The sequence below is a fragment of the Pseudoliparis swirei genome, chromosome 11 (genome assembly GCF_029220125.1).
Source record: "Pseudoliparis swirei isolate HS2019 ecotype Mariana Trench chromosome 11, NWPU_hadal_v1, whole genome shotgun sequence".
NCBI lineage: Eukaryota > Metazoa > Chordata > Actinopteri > Perciformes > Liparidae > Pseudoliparis > Pseudoliparis swirei.
The window spans coordinates 1,440,095-1,458,199 of record NC_079398.1 but is presented as its reverse complement, the minus strand read 5'-3'; the positions used below and the strand labels follow the sequence as shown (position 1 = coordinate 1,458,199).

Genomic DNA, 18,105 nt, shown 5'->3' with positions numbered 1-18,105 from the left:
CCATTCTCACTATATTGAGCGGTAAAGGTCGATCAGATGAGGCAAAGTAAACAAGGTAAATTTCACAATCGTACGAAGAATAGTTAGATATATAAAGCTACGTGGTAAAAAGAAAGCTTCAATAAGTCTAATAAGTGGAGAATTTTTAAGCCTTAAATCGCTATGAAACCCTTTTTGCATGTAAATCAACAACGATGCAAACATTCTGTCGGGGGTGCTCAGAAACCTTTTAAGGTCCCACATATTAAACATATAGACATGAGGTGAAAACTTAAATAGAGATGAACTGGTATTTCAACATAATTTAAATGTATTTAGAAAATACATTGAATGAAAGAAGTTAGCCTGCAAACACTTTTAGTGTGTGTGTGTGTGCGTGTGAGAGGTTTATCGTTCTGTTTTGTCTTAAGTACATAAAAGGCTTGAGCATACAATAGCTTAGAGAAGCAGAAGTGTCTTCTCCGTGATGTGTTGCATTCAGTGCCAGCTCATTTGGCAGTCACATTACTCATAACATTGCAGCAGGGTCTGCTCTACAATCACCCTCTACAGGGGCTCTCAGAAACCCTCCGCTCGCTTCTCATTTCCAAACAATCAAATGTCGAGCAGATTTCCACTACAGCACCGCAAGTCTGTCGGCCCTGAGAGAGGGATCCTTCTCCAGTTGCTCTTTCTGCAGTTCCCTCCATTTGTTCCCCTTGTTTAAGGTGTTTTTTGTTTGCGGAGGGTCAAAAATGACGGAGGGTGTCATATGCGGCGCGGATTGGATTGTAAAGGCCCCGGGCAAAATCAATCAAATGAATTGACCTGCCGCTGTGGGCTCTGGACAACGTGTTCAACCGCGGTCACCAATGTGCCTCCACTGCTGCACCAAGTGTCCCACTTTGCAGGAACAGTGCACCAGTATTTAACTGTCAGCCGGAGCGGCACTGCACTTTTGTCTCTGTGCGTCAGCGTCCATTCAGCCTGGACAGGAGTGTCAATGACGCCGAGCGTGAAGCCGCTGCATCATCGCGTGATGAGACGACACTCACACACACAAAGTCTGTTCCACCGAGCTGCGGTTGAGTCACGGAGAGCTGACCGAGCTCTCCGACCAGACGCCCGGTCTGTAAGTCCAGGACCGGTCCTAAAAGTGCGTAGGTGTTTATAAAGTATCCACAGAACATGTGTTTAGTGCATGTGTTTAGTGTGTGTGTGTGTGTGTGTTTTCACCTCGTGTCCCCAAGGAGCGGAAGGTGACCAGTGCTCCTTCCCGGTCGGCCCGCTCCCTCCGCTCCGTGGCCAGTCGCTGCTCGGTGTCCTGTGGCCAGCCAGCGGGCCGTCAGCGGGACCCGCCCCATGCGCCTGACTCGCATCATAAGGCCCCCATTGTGTTGGCAGGCTGGATTGGGTCTCGCTCAGCGTGTCATTCAGCAGCCACTTGTATAACCAGGAGACATTCTGGTGCCTGCTTCTGGTTCTGGTTCTTACTTTCATGCCAGCCACACAGAGACACTCTGTTCTGTCTCCAGGCTTATTTCACTTTAATTTGGGAGGTTTTTTACCAAAGCTCCCTCCGCACAGCGCCGACTCGACTCACTCGATGCATGTGAAAACAATTGTGGAAAGTGCTTCTGCGATAGTGCGCCGTGAGTTCAAATGGTCGGCTTTGTTGATTGTTTATTCGTCAGGGACGGCAAAGTCATCACGATGCCAGCATGTCATTTGGAAAAGACAGAATATCTGCGCGTGTGCTGGTTTCTAAACGGATGAATACAGAACAAAGTGAGAACCGAATTCACATTGAGAATTGTTCTAATCATATCATTTGCGCTCGTTTTTGTTTATTTGATTGTCTTCTAAGAAGAACATATTGAGGAACAACCGTCTTGTTGCACTCCCTACAGTGCTTCAAGAATCAAGGAATTTTTTGTTTGATTTTTTTTTTCTCCTTCCCATGGATTCACAACTGGCTAAACTCTCTTGAGATGATGACACGACATTATTGATGCGTGGGTGGATCTGAAGGGTCTTTATAGTCGTAGCCAAGGCACGATCGTCAGCATCACAGACGAACACTTCCCTTTCTCCCTCTTTCCTCCGGCTCTGTCCTCTCTTAGATGTGCGAGCGGCCAGGGAGCAGATGCACCTGGGAGGAGTGACCTATCCCACACTGCAAGAGGCAGCGCCCCGTCTCCATTCGGGCTACGGCCAGCCGTCTGCCGCCTGCTCCCCGGCGGGCTCCTTCACCGGATCCCTGCCTCCTCAGCCTCACAGCGCCTACTTCAGTGGGATGACCGGTCCTCAGCACCCCTTTTACAACCGGGTGAGACAGGAAAGGGACTGTTGTGTAGATCATCAGTCCTCCACCTTCTACTTAGAGCCTATTATGTTGTGTGTCTGTGTCATTGTAGAAAAGCCCAAGTGAGCATATGATCTCCTTGATGATCTAAAAACAACAACAAAGGGAATCAAATTTGAATCGCTGGCCCACGATTCGACGGTGAAAGGGAGTGACACCCACGGATCCCCACAACCACACTGTTATTAAAAAGGCCCTTACTGAATTTAAAATGCTCAGTCATTGCATTTACCAACTTGGTAGTTACACCTGAATAAACTGTAAAGTGAACAGGTCTTTAAATGTACCATATGACTTTTTAAATAACCTGCCCCTCATTTACTGAGAATAGGTGAGTAAGTTAGCAGTCGTGTCTTTTGCCTGCTCCAATTGTGTTTGTGTGTGCCTGACCTCTGTCATATGATTTTCATTTTATTTTGACCTCATTCCTTCCGTTTCCCTCGTAGCCTTATTTCCCTCATTCTGTGTATCACCTGCCACGGCATTTCTCCCACCATGTCCCCTCATCCTCGTGCCCCTCCATTAAACCACCCGGTCAACCAAGGGACAACACCAATGGACTTGTAAGTAAAGAAGTGTTGGAGCTATCTGACGCGTGCCTCTGTCTCACACTAGATGAATACAGCAGATACACTCGTAGCAGGAGTATTATTATAATGCAACATAACCGTTTCTGAGATTGAAGCCAGTGAAAGGTCTCTTCCTGCTCCGTGGCTCTCTGTTACTTGTTTATTACGCAATGTTTTCCAACGGTACCGGTGAAGGGACATCTGTTCCATTTGTATTTATTTCACTCACAAAGAAATAAAGGTTATAGTGGTTTTGCCACCCGGTATGATTGCTATGCTATTTTATCATAAGCTTTGTTACCTTCGCATTGAAAATGCGGAAGGTTATGTTTTGATCGCCGTGTATTTATTTATTTATTTGTATGCGTGTTATTCGCATAACACAAAAAGTATTAAACCGAATCGCATGCAATTTGGTGGGATGATTGGTTATTATCCGGGGACCATTTGATTAGATTTTGGGATCAATCGGGTCAAAGGTCAAGGTCATGAAAAGGTCAAAATCTTCTTTTTACCATAGCGCGGTCCATTTTTATCCAATTGGCATGCAACTAAAGCCAAAATGTTCATAATTCAATGCCCAATCTTGTGATATGCGAAGGTATGCGCTCTACCGAGTGCCCGTTCTAGTTTAATATGCGATCAGGTCCTTTCTTCTTAACTACAGCATGACTTTCTGACCTTTTTTTTTTATTTTTTACACCACCTCTCCTTTCAAGTACCTCTTTCCTCCTTCCCATTGTCTCCCTTTCCTCCGTGTGATGTCATTTGTTTGGCCTTCTGTTGATTTCAACATGACCCTGTTTTATTTGCCACTGTCCAAGGGTCTCGTTCATAAAACGGCTCAAAGGATCCAAAGTAATTGTTTGGGTACATAGAAAAAAATTCTAATGTACACCCAGCAAAAATAAATCTGTCAAGTCTGTCTTCACAGATCACAACTTGTGTGCGCGTCGTACGTCTCGTTCAGTTTGTGGACGTGGAGTAAAGCAGTAAACGCTTATTCCAATAATTGAGTGTCAATGAACTCAATCTTCACGAGCCGTTCTCTCTCCACAATCCCCCGTCTCCATTCTGTGCCCATGTCAGGATGTTATTGCAGAGGATGCCAGAGAAGCCCCCCCTCCCCCCCTGTCCCTCTGAACCTACCGTGGTAACATGGCGTTACGGTTGTGAAGCCCTGTGGATATGCATATATGCAACCAGTCCTCCATTATCTGCATGTTGTCAAGCCTCGTTTATCATTTATTGTGTTGACTGCATAACACGCACGCCTATATTTTTTCAGCATTACTAATTTTGTTGCTGTGGTTTACAAAAGCCGAGAGAACTAAAATACACGTGCTGCAGCGTGCTGACATTAAATACTGCATCCGGTGTAACGATGATAAGAGAGGGCGATGTTTGTCACAAGCTTCATGTGTTATATGTAAATATAACATGCTCAATGAAGTCCGCTCTGATGTTGACACTGTAGCCGTTCACATTCTCTCTCAAATGGACTTTTGAAATGTTCCCGAGCTGCATGAAGTGGATCTCCGATATTCAGACGTTCTAAAGCGTGTGCAGCCACTATTAGAACAATTTGATGATAACGCCACTCTGGAGATTTCTGCTCCACAAAGCCACTTATCAGGGCGCTGCCAGGAAGCATTTAAAAGAGCTGTTTGAAAGATTTAATATAGATTACTATGTAAAGTTCCTTCCATTCTCCGTCTGTGTTTTTGTGTCTTTATATTTTTTGCTTCAATCTTCCTCTTTCTTTTTAAACCTTCATCCCCGCCTTTGATTTTACAGAAATGTTTGTTCCTCATATCTCTCCTGCTTTCCCCCCCCCTTTCCTCCTTAGTGTAAATGTCCTCATTTCCATCCCATGTATATTAGCCCATCTTATCCCTTTTCTGGTTCACACTTGATCTCTTTGTGTAGCGTTCACATGTGCCTCTATTCCTGCAAATCTGTGAATGTCGATGTGCGTGCACACTCACACATGTATGTGTGTCTTTGGATTCAGCCCAGTGTAATTGCTGATATAAGTGTGAGTATGGATTCCTCGGGCTGCCGGGATTATCATCAGAGCAACTGTTGGGGCTGGCAAGACACGCACACACACACACACACACACACACACACACACACGCACACACGCACGCACTGACAATGAGCCCAGTGCTGGTCGAGCTTATCTCCTTACCAAGATGCTTCCTCCCTCACAGAGCTCTGTTTCCTCTTCCCCATCCTTCTGCCCAGCCCTGAGCTCAGCCCAGCTGTAATTACAGTCTTATCACACACACACACTGGGAGGGTTCAAACCAAGACACGCAGACACACCCGCAGACGTATACGCTTTCACTCGCGTTCTTAGAACACGCGCTTGCAGTCTGAATCGAGGAGTCTTATTTAAGGCCTTCCCTGAATTTGAAACTTCTGCTTTTTTTTTTTTTTTTGCGCAGTGAGAGAAATGTCTCGTTTTTCTTTCCGGGTCCTTCTCTCCGTCTCGTCCGCAATCCTTTCTCTCTGAAAAGATTTTGACTGCGAAGCCTGCTGACTCCGGCGAAAAAACCCCAAATCTCCTTGTGTAATAATTCTACTTCCAAGAGCCTCGTCTTTTCCAGTCTGTCACGCAGCGACTGCAAAGCAGCCGTCTCCTCTCCCGCCGTCTGTCTCCTCTGTCGTTTCTGTCTCTCCGTCCCCCCGACGATGAGTTCAACACGTGCGCTCGTCTGTCCGTCTATTCTGTCTTCATTTCTGCCGCTGCACCCCACCCCCCTCTCCCTTTCCACAGGTACAGTCCCGGCTTCTCAATGTTATGAATGCCTGTGAATATTTGTGGCTGACTGTTTGTCCGTCTGCTTCTTTTTGTCTCCTGATCAAGCCTTTAAAGTCGCTGCCTTACAAATTAAAGCAGGTACACCTCCGGTTTCTTGGCTCCTTTTCGCCGTCGTCTGTGCCTCTCTAGCTTATTCCTCACTCACTGGTTCAGTACTACCAAGCATGCTGTAGAAAGAGAGACTCATCACTTAGAAGTAGATGCACTAGTGGTAGATTAGTAGATTCACTAACACAGTTTCATTCTGCGTGGACATGAACAGTAGCCAAACTCCCCGAGTGCCCCTCTTCATCCTCTTGCCCACCACTAAAGAAAGTTGGCACCTCCTATCGAGTAGTGCATTGTGTGAGCGGCTTGTTTGTTTTTGTCCAGCAACTACTCGCAGTCCGACTAAGCTCCGCTCCGCTCTCCCTCGAAACCAGAAACAAAGCAAGGGGGCTTAGTCTGAAGCCACGTCTTAATGGTGTTAATAGCCGAGAGAGAGAGAGAGAGCAGAGATGACGAGGGAGCGAGTGGGAGGAAGAGATGGGGAGAGAGAAACTGAGTGGTGGGAAAGAGAGGTCGACGCAGGAGGCTATGAGGGAAGGAATGCGAGAGGAAGGAAGGAAGGGAGGGAAGGAAGGGAGGGAAGGAAGGAACAAGAGTGAGGGTTCAAGATGAGCAGAACCAGAGGGAGAGGGATACGGGGAGGGGAGGAGGTGAGGTTTGTTTGGTTTCGGTGGCAGCGGGTGGCATGTTGGCTCTCTGAGGCCTTCGACGACACCAACCGGCCGGCGGCATCAGTCTCAATAAAGGCTCAGCAGCAACCCACAGACTTACAGACTCTATCCCTTAAGTGTTGTACACACACTTTATGTGCTTGTATATACTCCGAGAAAAAGAATAAGAGCAGGTAACAGTGTATTTGGATAGGTTGGCAGCTTTGTTTACTTTTACACTTACACTGTGTGACTGATCGAGAGAATTACTGTCTGGGCTCGTGGTTCTGCAGCTCTGTGTGCCTCACAGTAACGGGCCCGCACGCCTCTCTGCCAGGGACGGTTGCTCGTTTTGCCCTTATCGAAGTGTGAGGAGTGATGGGTTGGTCTAACAGAGTGTTTGCCCTGGTAATCTCAACTCACAAAAACCCTCTGAATAGGTTGTACATATTCTGACTTTGTGTGTGTGTGTGTGTAGGTCTCTCCTGCGCTCCGGCTTAGCTCCATGAACACAGATGCCGTGTGTGAGCGTCTCAGACAGCTGGACGGAATCGACCCCAGTATGCTGCCTCCGTACACCTCCACCATCATGAAGGTGCCCCCGTCCATAACATTCAAAATCGGATCCGTTTTCTGACGCCGTCTCTGATAATTACGGGATGTTTCCTGGTTGTATTTTAGTTTGTTTTGCCTCATGCAATTCTGTCTGCAATGCCTCCTTGTGGGATTGTGATGTTTTTTTTAGCCTGAGGTAGTTTTGCACATGTTGATAAAGTAAATCTGTGGACACACCAGGCAGTAACTTCCCTGTCCTCTGCAGGCTAATATAAATGGTCGAGTGCTGTCTCAGTGCAACCTGGATGAGCTGAAGAAAGAGATGGAGATGCACTTCGGCGACTGGCAGCTCTTCAGGGGAACGGTGAGACGAAGTTTCCCTGATGTGGTGTCTTTACTTGGCTGTGTGTGTGTATATATATATATACACTACCGTTCAAAAGTTTGGGGTCACTTAGAAATGTCTTTATTTTTCAAAGAAAAGCACTGTTCTTTCAATAAAGATAACATTAAATTAATCAAAAATACACACTATACATTGTTAATGTGGTAAATGACTATTCTAGGTGGAAACGTCTGGTTTCTAATGAAATATCTCCATAGGTGTATAGAGGCCCATTTCCATCAACTATCACTCCAGTGTTCTAATGGTACATTGTGTTTGCTAATCGCCTTAGAAGACTAATGTCTGATTAGAAAACCCTTGTGCAATTATGTTAGCACAGCTGAAAACAGTTATGCTGGTGATATAAGCTATACAACTGGCCTTCCTTTGAGCTTGAAGTTTGAAGAACAAAATTAATACTTCAAATATTAATCATTATTTATAACCTTGTCAATGTCTTGACTATGTGTTCTATGAAATGTTCAATTCATTTGATAAATAAAAGTGTGAGTTTTCATGGAAGACATGAAATTGTCTGGGTGACCCCAAACTTTTGAACGGTAGTGTGTATATATATACAGTATGTATATATTTATATATATATATATATGTATATGGTGTTTCAGTCAGACATAAGTGATTTAGAAAGCATCAGCCCACCAACAACACTAACGTAACTACTGTTTCATTATTCTAGAGTAAAGGCCTAAAATAGATTTTCATGCTCCTCACTGTGTGATACTTTGCAGACACTGTTGATAAATGTCAGCTCTTGTTTCTTCCAAAAAGAAGCAAGACAGCCTCTCATAATACGACATCTTGTGCCGCGCTAAGATACTGTGATGGAGATTTCATAATCCGCATTTCAAGAAGGGCGCTATTCAGTCCGCCAGGAGTCCAGTCGGCTGAGCCGGGGCTGAAATCATTTACACATGTCGCCGGGTTCACTTCATCCGATGTCTGTCTGTGCTCCTAACACCAAACCAGAGCTCTGGATTGGTTGTGATTCACCGGAGATCCAATGCAGAGCTCATGTAGGAGCAGCAGGAAAGTGCAGCGGCCCGACAGCGCCAGTGTGGTGTTGCCAGGTCGCAGCCAGCACAGACATCTGGTTCAAGATGACTGACTGATATCTGGATGACGGGCGAGGAGGGGACATCTGAATATCTCTACTTGGGCAACAGCTCACTCTCACAAGTGTTTTGTCTTCTTAATCGTTTATTTGTCACATGTTGAGAAAAGTCCCGTGACGTTTGTCGAAAACACAAAAAGTCAATGGCAGCGTCTCTCCTAGGTGATGGAGCTCCGTCACGCTGAAGCCCAGGCTCTGCTTCAAGACGAGTCCCGAGCTGCGAGCGAGCAGGACGGCAGCTTGCACCACGGGGAGTCCAGCAGACGCTCGGGGGGGGCCCAGCATGAAGCGGCAGCCTTCAGCCTCAATCTCAGCTTTGAGGAGCTCAGCGGAGCGGGGCTGGAGGAACCCCCGAGACACGGCAACAACTCACACTGGCCGGTCAGTCTTCCCGTCGCGGGGCTAAGTGTAAACGTAACCCGACGGACGCAAACTGTGTGTGTGTGCACAACATACAAACCCATGTGAACATAACGGGCCTGAACATACGCGTGAGTGTGTAACACAAATCACACGACCACACACCCCAAACTGTCACATGGCCACAAGTCTGCTGCATCCAGCCAGTGTTTTGGTGACCTCACTGGTTTCCCATTAATGTGGTTGTGAGTGAGAAGAGAAGCGTATGGTGCTTTTGAACATGGCAGGATTAAGAAATGCACACGCGCACAAAAAGGTGTCAAGAGGCCACCTGTTTAGTTTTGTTCACCTTCTCTATTCCCAATTTGCTAAATCTCTGAGACATGAGCGACCACTCACACGTAGACGGCTGGCTCTGTTATTATTGTATGATCTCACTTTGTGATCTTTGTCCTATTCACATCATCCAACGCTGAAAACACACCAGCGCTCTCATTGCCACTCCGTCTGCAACCTTTGCCAATAACTTTTTCTCTGTATCTCATGTTCTGAATATTGAATTGGTTCCTAATGTAATTAGAGTTTTTTTTTATGTGCGGCGTTTCTCTATTTATGATAGCCAGGTGTCAATCTCACTCTTCAGTCGCTTTTAATGTGAATATATTTCCACACCAAACTCAAGTGGACGTTTGCCCTCCCCCCGTTCCCATTTTGTTCTCGTCGTGTCAGGTGGTAAATCTCCACACCTCGAGCATGTCCAGCCTCAACTCTCAGGAATCCTCCACCGACATCTGCAAGCTGACGGACAAGCAGCAGGCGGAGTATCACGATGCCTACAGGGAGTACATCTCTCAGATGGTGCAGGTGGAGAGGTCCGGCGGTGGGAGAGAGAAGCCCGTGCAGCCCCACCCTGGACAATTCCTTCAGGCTGCCAGCGCAGAGGACAAAGGGGTGGGTGGACAGTCACGAGCACACTGTTGAGTTCTCGCCATTGCATCACTGACGGCATAAATTGAGTCGAAGCTCCCACGGGCTGATTACAGTGTGGTGAGTGACGAGTGTCACTAACTAGTGGAGACGTAGCTTCTGAGCCTGTATGTTGTGTCGTTCTTAAACCTTTGTTTTTAAATGTTGTATTCCTCTGGCCTGTGCAACAGCAAATGTCTTATTCAGAGCTGGGAAAGGAGAGATCTCTGCTTCTGGCATTTCTTAATTATTTGCTTATCGTCTTTGTTTCTCTTGGCTCATCATGGAATCCCCTCTTCAGAGGCCTCTTGGCCAACAGCACAAGATACGATACAGATTCATGTTCTCGTCGTTGAATCTTCTTCCCTCTCCTCAGGCCAAAGAAGCAGCTGACCAAGACAGCCGCAAGTCCTTCACCAAGAGAGGCTCCAAGGCGAGCGACGCCACGGACTTCCCCTTAGGGGCCGATGCCCAGCCCCTCGACTCCATCAGTGAAGAGGATGAGAAGCTGGACCACAGCACATTGTCCAAGATTCCAGGCTCCAGGAAGAAGGTCGGCGGGTCATTGTACAACAAGCTGCCAAACGATGAAGACTCCGGCCCTGAAGAGGCCGACAACACCACGCCGCTCCTCCACCAAGAGAGGAGAGCTGGTGAACTGTCCTCCCACAGCGGCTCCCAGCCCACCGGGCTCCTGACCAAGCTCGGCTCCCTCACCGAAATCCTCCTGGATAAGAAGGACTCGTCGGACTCAGGAATGCGCTCCTCGGACCGCTCCTCGGACCGCCCTCTGGAGGAGGCTGGAAGAGACGCCGACCGAGAGAGGGAAGCCCTGAAGCCCGGTCCCATCGAGCTGGAGCTGGAGGCTCTGGTGAGGAAGAGAGGCCCCCTCCCCAGCAGCCTGAGCGGCCTGCAGGACGCAGCGGCGACCCGCATGTCCATCTGCTCCGAGGCGCCGTCCGAGGCCAGCCTCATGGCCAGCAGTCCCGACGAGGGCTGGCCTTCTAGCGAGGTCAGCAACCTCAACTGCACCACCAGCATCAGCACCCTCAACGACAACGCAAACAGCCCCGACGACACCGCCAACGCCAATAACAGCCGCCGGCAGCCGGTGAACAGCACCGGCACGGAGTCCACCACCACCACCACCTCCCCCTGCAGCGTCAGCGTGTCGCCAGCTGTCATCATCACCCCCGGCAGCAGCAGCAGCACCGCAGCCATCCACAACCAGAACCTGCGCACCATCAGCCTGGGAGACGAGACGGAGAGCGTCCTCTGAGACGGGCCGCGTGGACCGCTGTTCTTGAAGTCATTATTCTGTTAGTGTTGTGACGTGTTCCATAGAATTAGACTAGGTCTGTGTTCTTCTGTTACGAAGGAAATGTGTTGCTGTGAATCAAAAGTACTGCAATGTAAAGCTTTACTGCGTTGGTTTTGTAGAGGGAGAAAAAAACTATGACAAAGACGCATTAATAACCACAATTGGAACTTAATGATACCAAAAATACTTCTGTCAGGTGGAATTGGGATCGCTTTAATAGTCCCATGCGTTTGAATTATTTAACTGTGATTTATTTCTTGTGTGAATGTGGTGCTGTAATCGAGTCTAGTAGTCTAGTGATAAAATGTTAAATGTTGTCGACATGTTACAAAACAATGCTGTTTTTTCCGGACTAGAAAGAGATCCGTGTTCCTGGGGACGTTGGTCTCTGAAGTGTTTGGTGGTTGTATCTCAATGTAGAGGGACAGCGGTGCAGAGCCGTGTTGGTAGTAAATGTGATAGAAGTGCATGCACTCGTCTCCATAGTGACGATGTCTTTTCTATAGTTCCATTTGAAAGGCTTTCACTTCAATAAACATGTTGCTATGTGGACCCTTGGAATTAGTCTCGTGTTTTCTATGTTCTGTTCTTTGTGCTGGGAGATGTAGAGAGACTCCTCAGTGGACTCGGATCATAATCTCGTGAGTACACCAGAATATTTAAACTAAGTTTTCTCTCCAGCACATTTCACATTGGCCCTAATGCAGTTGAGAAGAACAGTGTCATGCTGTTGCTCTCCGATAGATGGCGCACTGGCCATACAAACGCTGCGGGGCCGGACTCTACGGACGCTGGAGGGGAGCTCGCGCAGCCCCGTGACGCAACGTGGGCTGCGTGGACCTGCACGAGTCCCCTCGGGAGCTTTTCGTGAGTTACTTTATCATTCAACTGTGTAAAAAAAAAAGAAGCAGTCTAACTTTGAATGGTAATTGGATTCAAAGCGGTGTGTGTGATGGAGTAAAGAGTTGTCCTGAAGCTGACACGTGACCAAGCCCTCCCTGGGGTGCCATCGTCAAATAGCTTGGCGGCTCTGGTGTGAAAATATGTGAGAAGCCATGCTGCATTTCAGGAAGGTGGTGATTGACAGTTGGGGTTTCACTGCACGGTTGTACTCTTTCTTGCCATCTAAACCTTCACAGGCCGGTGCCTGGGGACATTTAGGAGCTTCTCATCGGTCCCCCCATTGGAAGTGTTAGAGCTGAGTTATAAGCAGCATCCCTCCATCGCCTGGTTCACGAGAGCCGAGCTGGTCATTTGGCATCAGGACCACTTTATTTCATGATCTGGCTGAAGTCATACTTTGGACACGAGTCTGAGGTGTTTTAGGTCAATTTAAATAACGGAATGCAACACGGGTCACGGATTAAAAACAAGGATGTATCTCTAATAACTTGAAATATTACTTTTTGAATCCGTAACGCATCATCGGCCCAGTTTCACCCAGAGTTAAATTTCCATAATTTTCCAGTTTTGTTTTACAAACAGCCTACAGCCGGCTGCTGTAGTGGCTCAGCCCGTCACGCCCAATCATTTAATCGCATTTACTCTACATGGCATGCGAGAAGGTGAGAGTGCGCCTCAAAGCCGATGTTACGCAATAGTGTGCCTCCAGGTCGAGTCCGCCTCGGGCTGTGTTGACGCTGTTTTTCACATTATTACAGGTCACATTCTGCGGGATAAGGACACTTTGTTGTGGGCTCGGCGTTTTTGAAGTACGTCAGATGTTAACTGCGCATCCAGCCCGGCCGCATGCTACTCCAAGTCAGCTGCGCGGACAGCTGGGAAACCGGTTTGACGTCTTCTGAACCACTGATACCAACATGGAATTCGCCCCTCCCCCAATGAAAGATGTTCAAGTTGCGTTTTTGATTTATTTTGTATAAAAAAGGTACAATTTACATTACTTTTATAAAAAGTTTCAGCATAATTAAGTACAACATTACACTTTTGCAGAAGTTTCAAATTCCTGCAACTATACAAGATAAACTCTCGATGGGAGTTCACAAGGTTTTCATTCTTTCATTTTTACTTTTGAACAATGTCCAGTCCTTCATGTGCCAACAATTCTGACAAGACGAGACAAAACTTTGTACAGTAACTAACCAAGTTGTCTTTTCTATTTCACGTTCGCACCTCCGCAAAAAAAGCGAAGACTTCAACAAGGAGAGAGACAGAGCTGCGAGGGGGAAATAATCCTTGTGACAATAATCTCGTTTTTCCTCCCTCTGTCGGGGATATAGCGCGCCTTCCATTTCCAGAAAGGAACCACGAATACAAATTAAAAAAGTCTTAAGTTAAATAATAATGAAGTGTCCATACAGAAAACACATCACATTAGATTGTCCCATAATAAGCAAAAGTCTCTTGATTTCAGCATTTTTTTTTTTAAAGGAAGAAAAAAAAATCCCAGGCCTGGAGGACAGAGGTTGGACGGGTGGGGGTGGTGTGGTGGGTAGGGGGGAAAGTTCTGCTCCCCAGGTCCTGTGTGTGTGTGTGTGTGTGTGTGTGTGTGTGTTTCTTTTGCGTCTTGACCAAACACCTGCAAAAGATTGAGAAAGAAAGGCGTGTTTAGAAAATGCAAACAGGGCAGAGATCCGGACAGACTGGCGCCAGGGAGGAAGCCGCAGTTTTGAACATTTAACCAAACACTCCCAATACTAAGCAAACCCTGCGCTCCAGATGTACACGCGGGGGGGGGGGGGGGGCGCGCGCACGCACTTTTTCGTACAACTTCAGCCTACAATCTGGGGAAGAATCAGCGTAATTGCCGCTCAGCTGGCGCCTACCCACTTCTTGTACCAATTATGTGCAGACATCGTAGTAGCAGTAATCCAAACAGCCATTATTTTCCTGTTGCAGATGCTCTTCATTATAGACACAAGAGGGTATAATACAACCCTGACGACTGATACTTATATACAGTAACACGAGCAGCCTGGAGCCAATGTCTCCCTTGTTTTCTTCTTCAGTCCTCCAAACTCCCAACGCCAAATGTCTCCAGACCCAGTGGATGAGTCACACAATGATTCGGTTCATCGGGCTCAGCTCACTTTGAGTTTACGGTCCTATATAGAAAGAAAAAAGGAACCCCGCGGTGGGATCTTTGTGTGATATGTATACGGCTGTGCTACTATATCTTAATATACGATCACATTTGGATTCAAGTCAAGCCGACTGTCATAACAGATGCAGCGCATTCTCATGCAAAACACAGTGGGCGCGTTGGAGCGACCCGAGCCGTCGACCACATTGGGAAACAAATGGATCGGTGAATGGGAATTCTCTCCCATTCTGCTCCGGCAGACTGGGAGACCGGCTGTAGCGGGAGCCTAAGAGCCCTGGACAGAATGCAGCAGCAGGCGCGGGGACAGCCTACTTACCGCTTTAGCGATGCAGAGTCCGGCTGTCATCTGTCATCAGCTCTGATGGCAACTCCGGGGACTGAAAACAAACAAACAAACAGACCCAATGTTAATTTCTCTCTGAGGCATCCGATCGAAGTCGCTGGCGTTGCGCACAGCACTGTGTAAAAGGTCGACGCTCTTCCTCCTCTCATTGTTGTACAAAAGAAGAAGAAGGGGAAAAAAACATGCCATTTTCTTTTTCAACAAGCCATTTTGTACGAGTTACGCATAGGCTACAAAGGCGCACTGGTTATGCGCACACATAAAAAAAATAAAAAAATACACCAGGCTATATATATTTTTTCCACAACACACCCGGCTATCGTTTCCCCCACATTACGACTCCTCGCTTATAGCTACAGTGTAATTTACCTGTAATGACAAGATGCTGATATCTGTGTTGAGGGTGGTCAGAGGGGTCCTGGATGGAGTCTGCCCCGGCCGCGCAGGGTGATGCAGGCTGGTGAGTGCGACACTGGAGTCCAGCGCAATCTGCAGGTCCAGGATGTAGTCGATTACATGCTGCAGGATTTCCATCTTGCTGACGTTCTTGTTCTGGGGGATGCTGGGCACCAGCTCCTTCAGCTTGGAGTAGCAGTCGTTCATGTTGTACAGCAGGCTGAGCGGGTCATCCACCGGGGTCTTGCTCCGAGAGATTCCCAAGGAGTGCTCTGATATATTCGCGTTGTTTTTCCGGAAGGACCGCACGGGGCTTATTGCTTTCATTTTGTCAGTGTTAAGTTAGGCGAGAGGGGTTGTGTGTGTCGATATTCTTGCTTCCTTAAGGTCCTGTTTTTGCCAGACGATCGGCGATCAGACTAGCAGTCCAAGCTGTCAGTGTGGTTTATATAGGCAGCGGGCAGGGCATGCGACGAGGGCGGGTCAAACGCTCTGATTGGTCAAGGAGACTGTGCCACTCAACGCCGTTTAGCTCTACCATTGGCTCTTCGTGCTGAGATCCCGCCCCTTCTCCGTCGCGTTACCGGTGGCAACGAATGTTGGAGGCGGAACCCAGAGGGCGCTTCAGCAGCTCCGGTGGGCAATTTGGAAAATTAAGCTCTTACCTGTTTCTGATCAAGAAAATTAATGATTCGCATGGCTGTCAATTGGCTATGGACAAGGTGTGAGCACGCACTAAAACCTGCGCCTATACACCTTTGAAAGTGTGGTTGTTTTGTGATGAAGATGAGGCGGAATTTGGAAAATAATATTCAGAATACAAATTGTTTTGATACATGAAGGACAAAGCATGAGTGCATGTCTAATAACTGGTTTCCCAGACAGAACGACCACTCATTCCGACATGTAGGTGACATGCAGGGTTGGAGGTGTGGACCAGTGATGACAGGACCAGGCGCGTCTGGTGATTCTTAATTCCCTCCAGCCCGGGCCGGTGTGAAGGTAGGTCTCTGAGCCTGATCCCAAACTGAGGGTGAAATGAAACACTTTCCATCGGGGAACCAGTCGGACCAGCGATAAGAGGGATATTTGTTTGTGTGTATTTATGCACGAGCGTTCTGGTAAAACTTCAACCAAATATACATCATTTTGTAATTTGACGAACCACAATATGTAGGCCTATATATATTTCATTCTCCGGGAGCAGCATGTCTCAGATGTACAACAGTGGGGGATCGATGAAGGTGTGATCAGTCCAAATGTGGATGGTGCGCACACAACTGATCACAAATAATTCAATTATCAGACAACTATGCATTATATATATATATATATATATATATATATATATATATACATGGATAATTTAAGGATTTGTCTGTACTCCAAATCTCCGTCAGTTTTACCCAGCCCTGCCATGTATACCCACGTGGTTTTTAAGTGGCTGAGCATATCTAAATGCATCAGTTATGGTCCCGTGCACTTCAGTGTTGATTGTCACCTGAGTATGTTGTGTGTCAAAGTTCATTTAGTCACGGCCTACAATGTGGCTTTCATATCCGAGCACGTGAGGAGGGGATTAACTACTATTGACACTTTAATGTTTTCTGAATGAGCCATTTGTTTGTAGGAATTACACGCTTCACTTTTCATATGGAGGTTGGTGTGTGTGTGTGTGTGGGGGGGGGGGGGGGGAGCTGTTTGATGCCGCACTAACTAATTGCCCCCGTGGGCAGTTGTGGACTGTTGTGATGTGGTTGAATCTTGTAGTACATAAATAAATAAATATATATTTCTGAAGAAAATAGGGGGTGGGGGTCACTGTTAAAACTATATAGGGATGGAGAGAGAATTCAGAGGAAAAGATGAATTTAAATGGCTTGGGTTTATTTTTATTTATTTATTTTTGCAGAACAATTCTTCAAAAAAACACAAACAAGGACTCATTGAAGCCAAAGTAATGCTCATGGTCAACCGGAGCCGCAGTTGTGCACACATACATCGGTATAGAAAGCTCACGCGAGCTGTTCTTCCCACTCTTGCGAACAGAGGAGGTGAAGTCTCCACAATAATCTATATGATAATTGTGCGTCCTCGTCGCATGTTGTGCAATATTTTTCAAAATCCAGCAAAACACCATCTGTGTCGCTTTTTACGCGACGCGGACAGCTTCTCCTTCAGCTGTCTGGCGATCCCGTTTCTTATGAATTTCTAATAGAACCGGGAACTCCCGCAGTCTGTGTCCACATCTGGCGCAATGGGATGTTTCCATTCTCTCCCCGGCTCCCCTTTTCGTCCCCGCAGCAGCGGACGCGTCGCGCACCGCGCGCCGCCTCTGACTGACGCCCGACGGGTAGGTGATGAGCTCGCGGACCTCCAGCCGCCGCCTCTCCTCCTCTTTCCCGGCTCTCTTTTCCTCCTTCTCTCCTTCTCTCCTCCCCTCTCGCTCTTGTCTTCGGAGCAGACTCTCTGGCGCCGGCGCCGTGACGTCACCCCATTCACAGCAGCCCTCGAGCCAGCCCTCCCGGCGCCACCGAGGCGGTTTCCATGGAGACGGGGTTTCGGGGTTGTCAATCAGAAGTGCAGGTTGTCAGCTGATCGACCCGAGGGGGGGGGGGGGGCTTTTTTGGTGGTTTACTATAGCCTATATGTTTGATGCTTGTAATTCAGAGTATACTATTCAAGCCTTGTTAATAGGACAACAATAGGCCTTTATACCTCATTGCTGGCTGATGGGTAAAGTCCTTGGTTCCTCATAAAGTATGATGATGATCTCATAAAATATATTAGTTTGTTTAAATATCCAATAATATAGCTATCACTTGTTAAAATGAGCTTCACCTCACATTTTGTACTATGCTATGCCTTCATGCATCAGTAATTACAATCTATTCATTTAATGTAAGACTTTTACTTGTAATTGAGTCTTTATTTATTGAAGTGATCTGGATACTTCTCCCACATCTGAAAGCCATCAATTCCTTACTTTTAATAAGGATTCTAGACACTTCTTTATTTCCTTCTTTTAATGTGCCAAATTAGTAACATCTTCGGTTTGTTTTCTGTAAGGAAACCATTCAAATCCACTTGTCTTTGACCCAGTCGGTCACTTTGGGTTTGAGAAAGTTTTTGTTGTGGAATG

The 18,105-nt window shown here is 47.1% G+C and overlaps 2 protein-coding genes across 8 annotated transcripts in view; one reads left to right on the top strand and one right to left on the bottom strand.

Moving 5' to 3' along the window:
- The window catches only part of kidins220a (kinase D-interacting substrate 220a), a 45,112-nt gene extending 33,395 nt beyond the window's left edge, over window positions 1-11,717 (top strand). For 5 of the 7 annotated variants that reach the window (XM_056425981.1, XM_056425979.1, XM_056425984.1 and 2 more), the window contains 8 exons: window positions 2,103-2,308; window positions 2,791-2,907; window positions 5,789-5,821; window positions 6,920-7,036; window positions 7,262-7,360; window positions 8,676-8,894; window positions 9,603-9,824; window positions 10,216-11,717. In XM_056425981.1, the coding sequence (XP_056281956.1) occupies window positions 2,103-2,308; window positions 2,791-2,907; window positions 5,789-5,821; window positions 6,920-7,036; window positions 7,262-7,360; window positions 8,676-8,894; window positions 9,603-9,824; window positions 10,216-11,118 (1,916 nt within the window). In that variant the 3' untranslated portion in view covers window positions 11,119-11,717. The remainder of the gene's footprint in view (window positions 1-2,102; window positions 2,309-2,790; window positions 2,908-5,788; window positions 5,822-6,919; window positions 7,037-7,261; window positions 7,361-8,675; window positions 8,895-9,602; window positions 9,825-10,215) is intronic. The other 2 variants (XM_056425985.1, XM_056425986.1) reach the window with 2 other exon arrangements.
- Window positions 11,718-13,017: 1,300 nt separating this feature from the next.
- On the bottom strand, window positions 13,018-15,388 carry id2a (inhibitor of DNA binding 2a). Its single transcript, XM_056426417.1, has 3 exons — window positions 14,937-15,388; window positions 14,541-14,601; window positions 13,018-13,699 (listed from the first exon to the last, which is right to left on the bottom strand). The coding sequence occupies exons 1-2, from the start codon at window positions 15,288-15,290 to the stop codon at window positions 14,545-14,547; spliced, it is 411 nt and encodes a 136-aa protein (XP_056282392.1). The 5' UTR covers window positions 15,291-15,388; the 3' UTR covers window positions 13,018-13,699; window positions 14,541-14,544.
- Window positions 15,389-18,105: the final 2,717 nt, after the last annotated feature.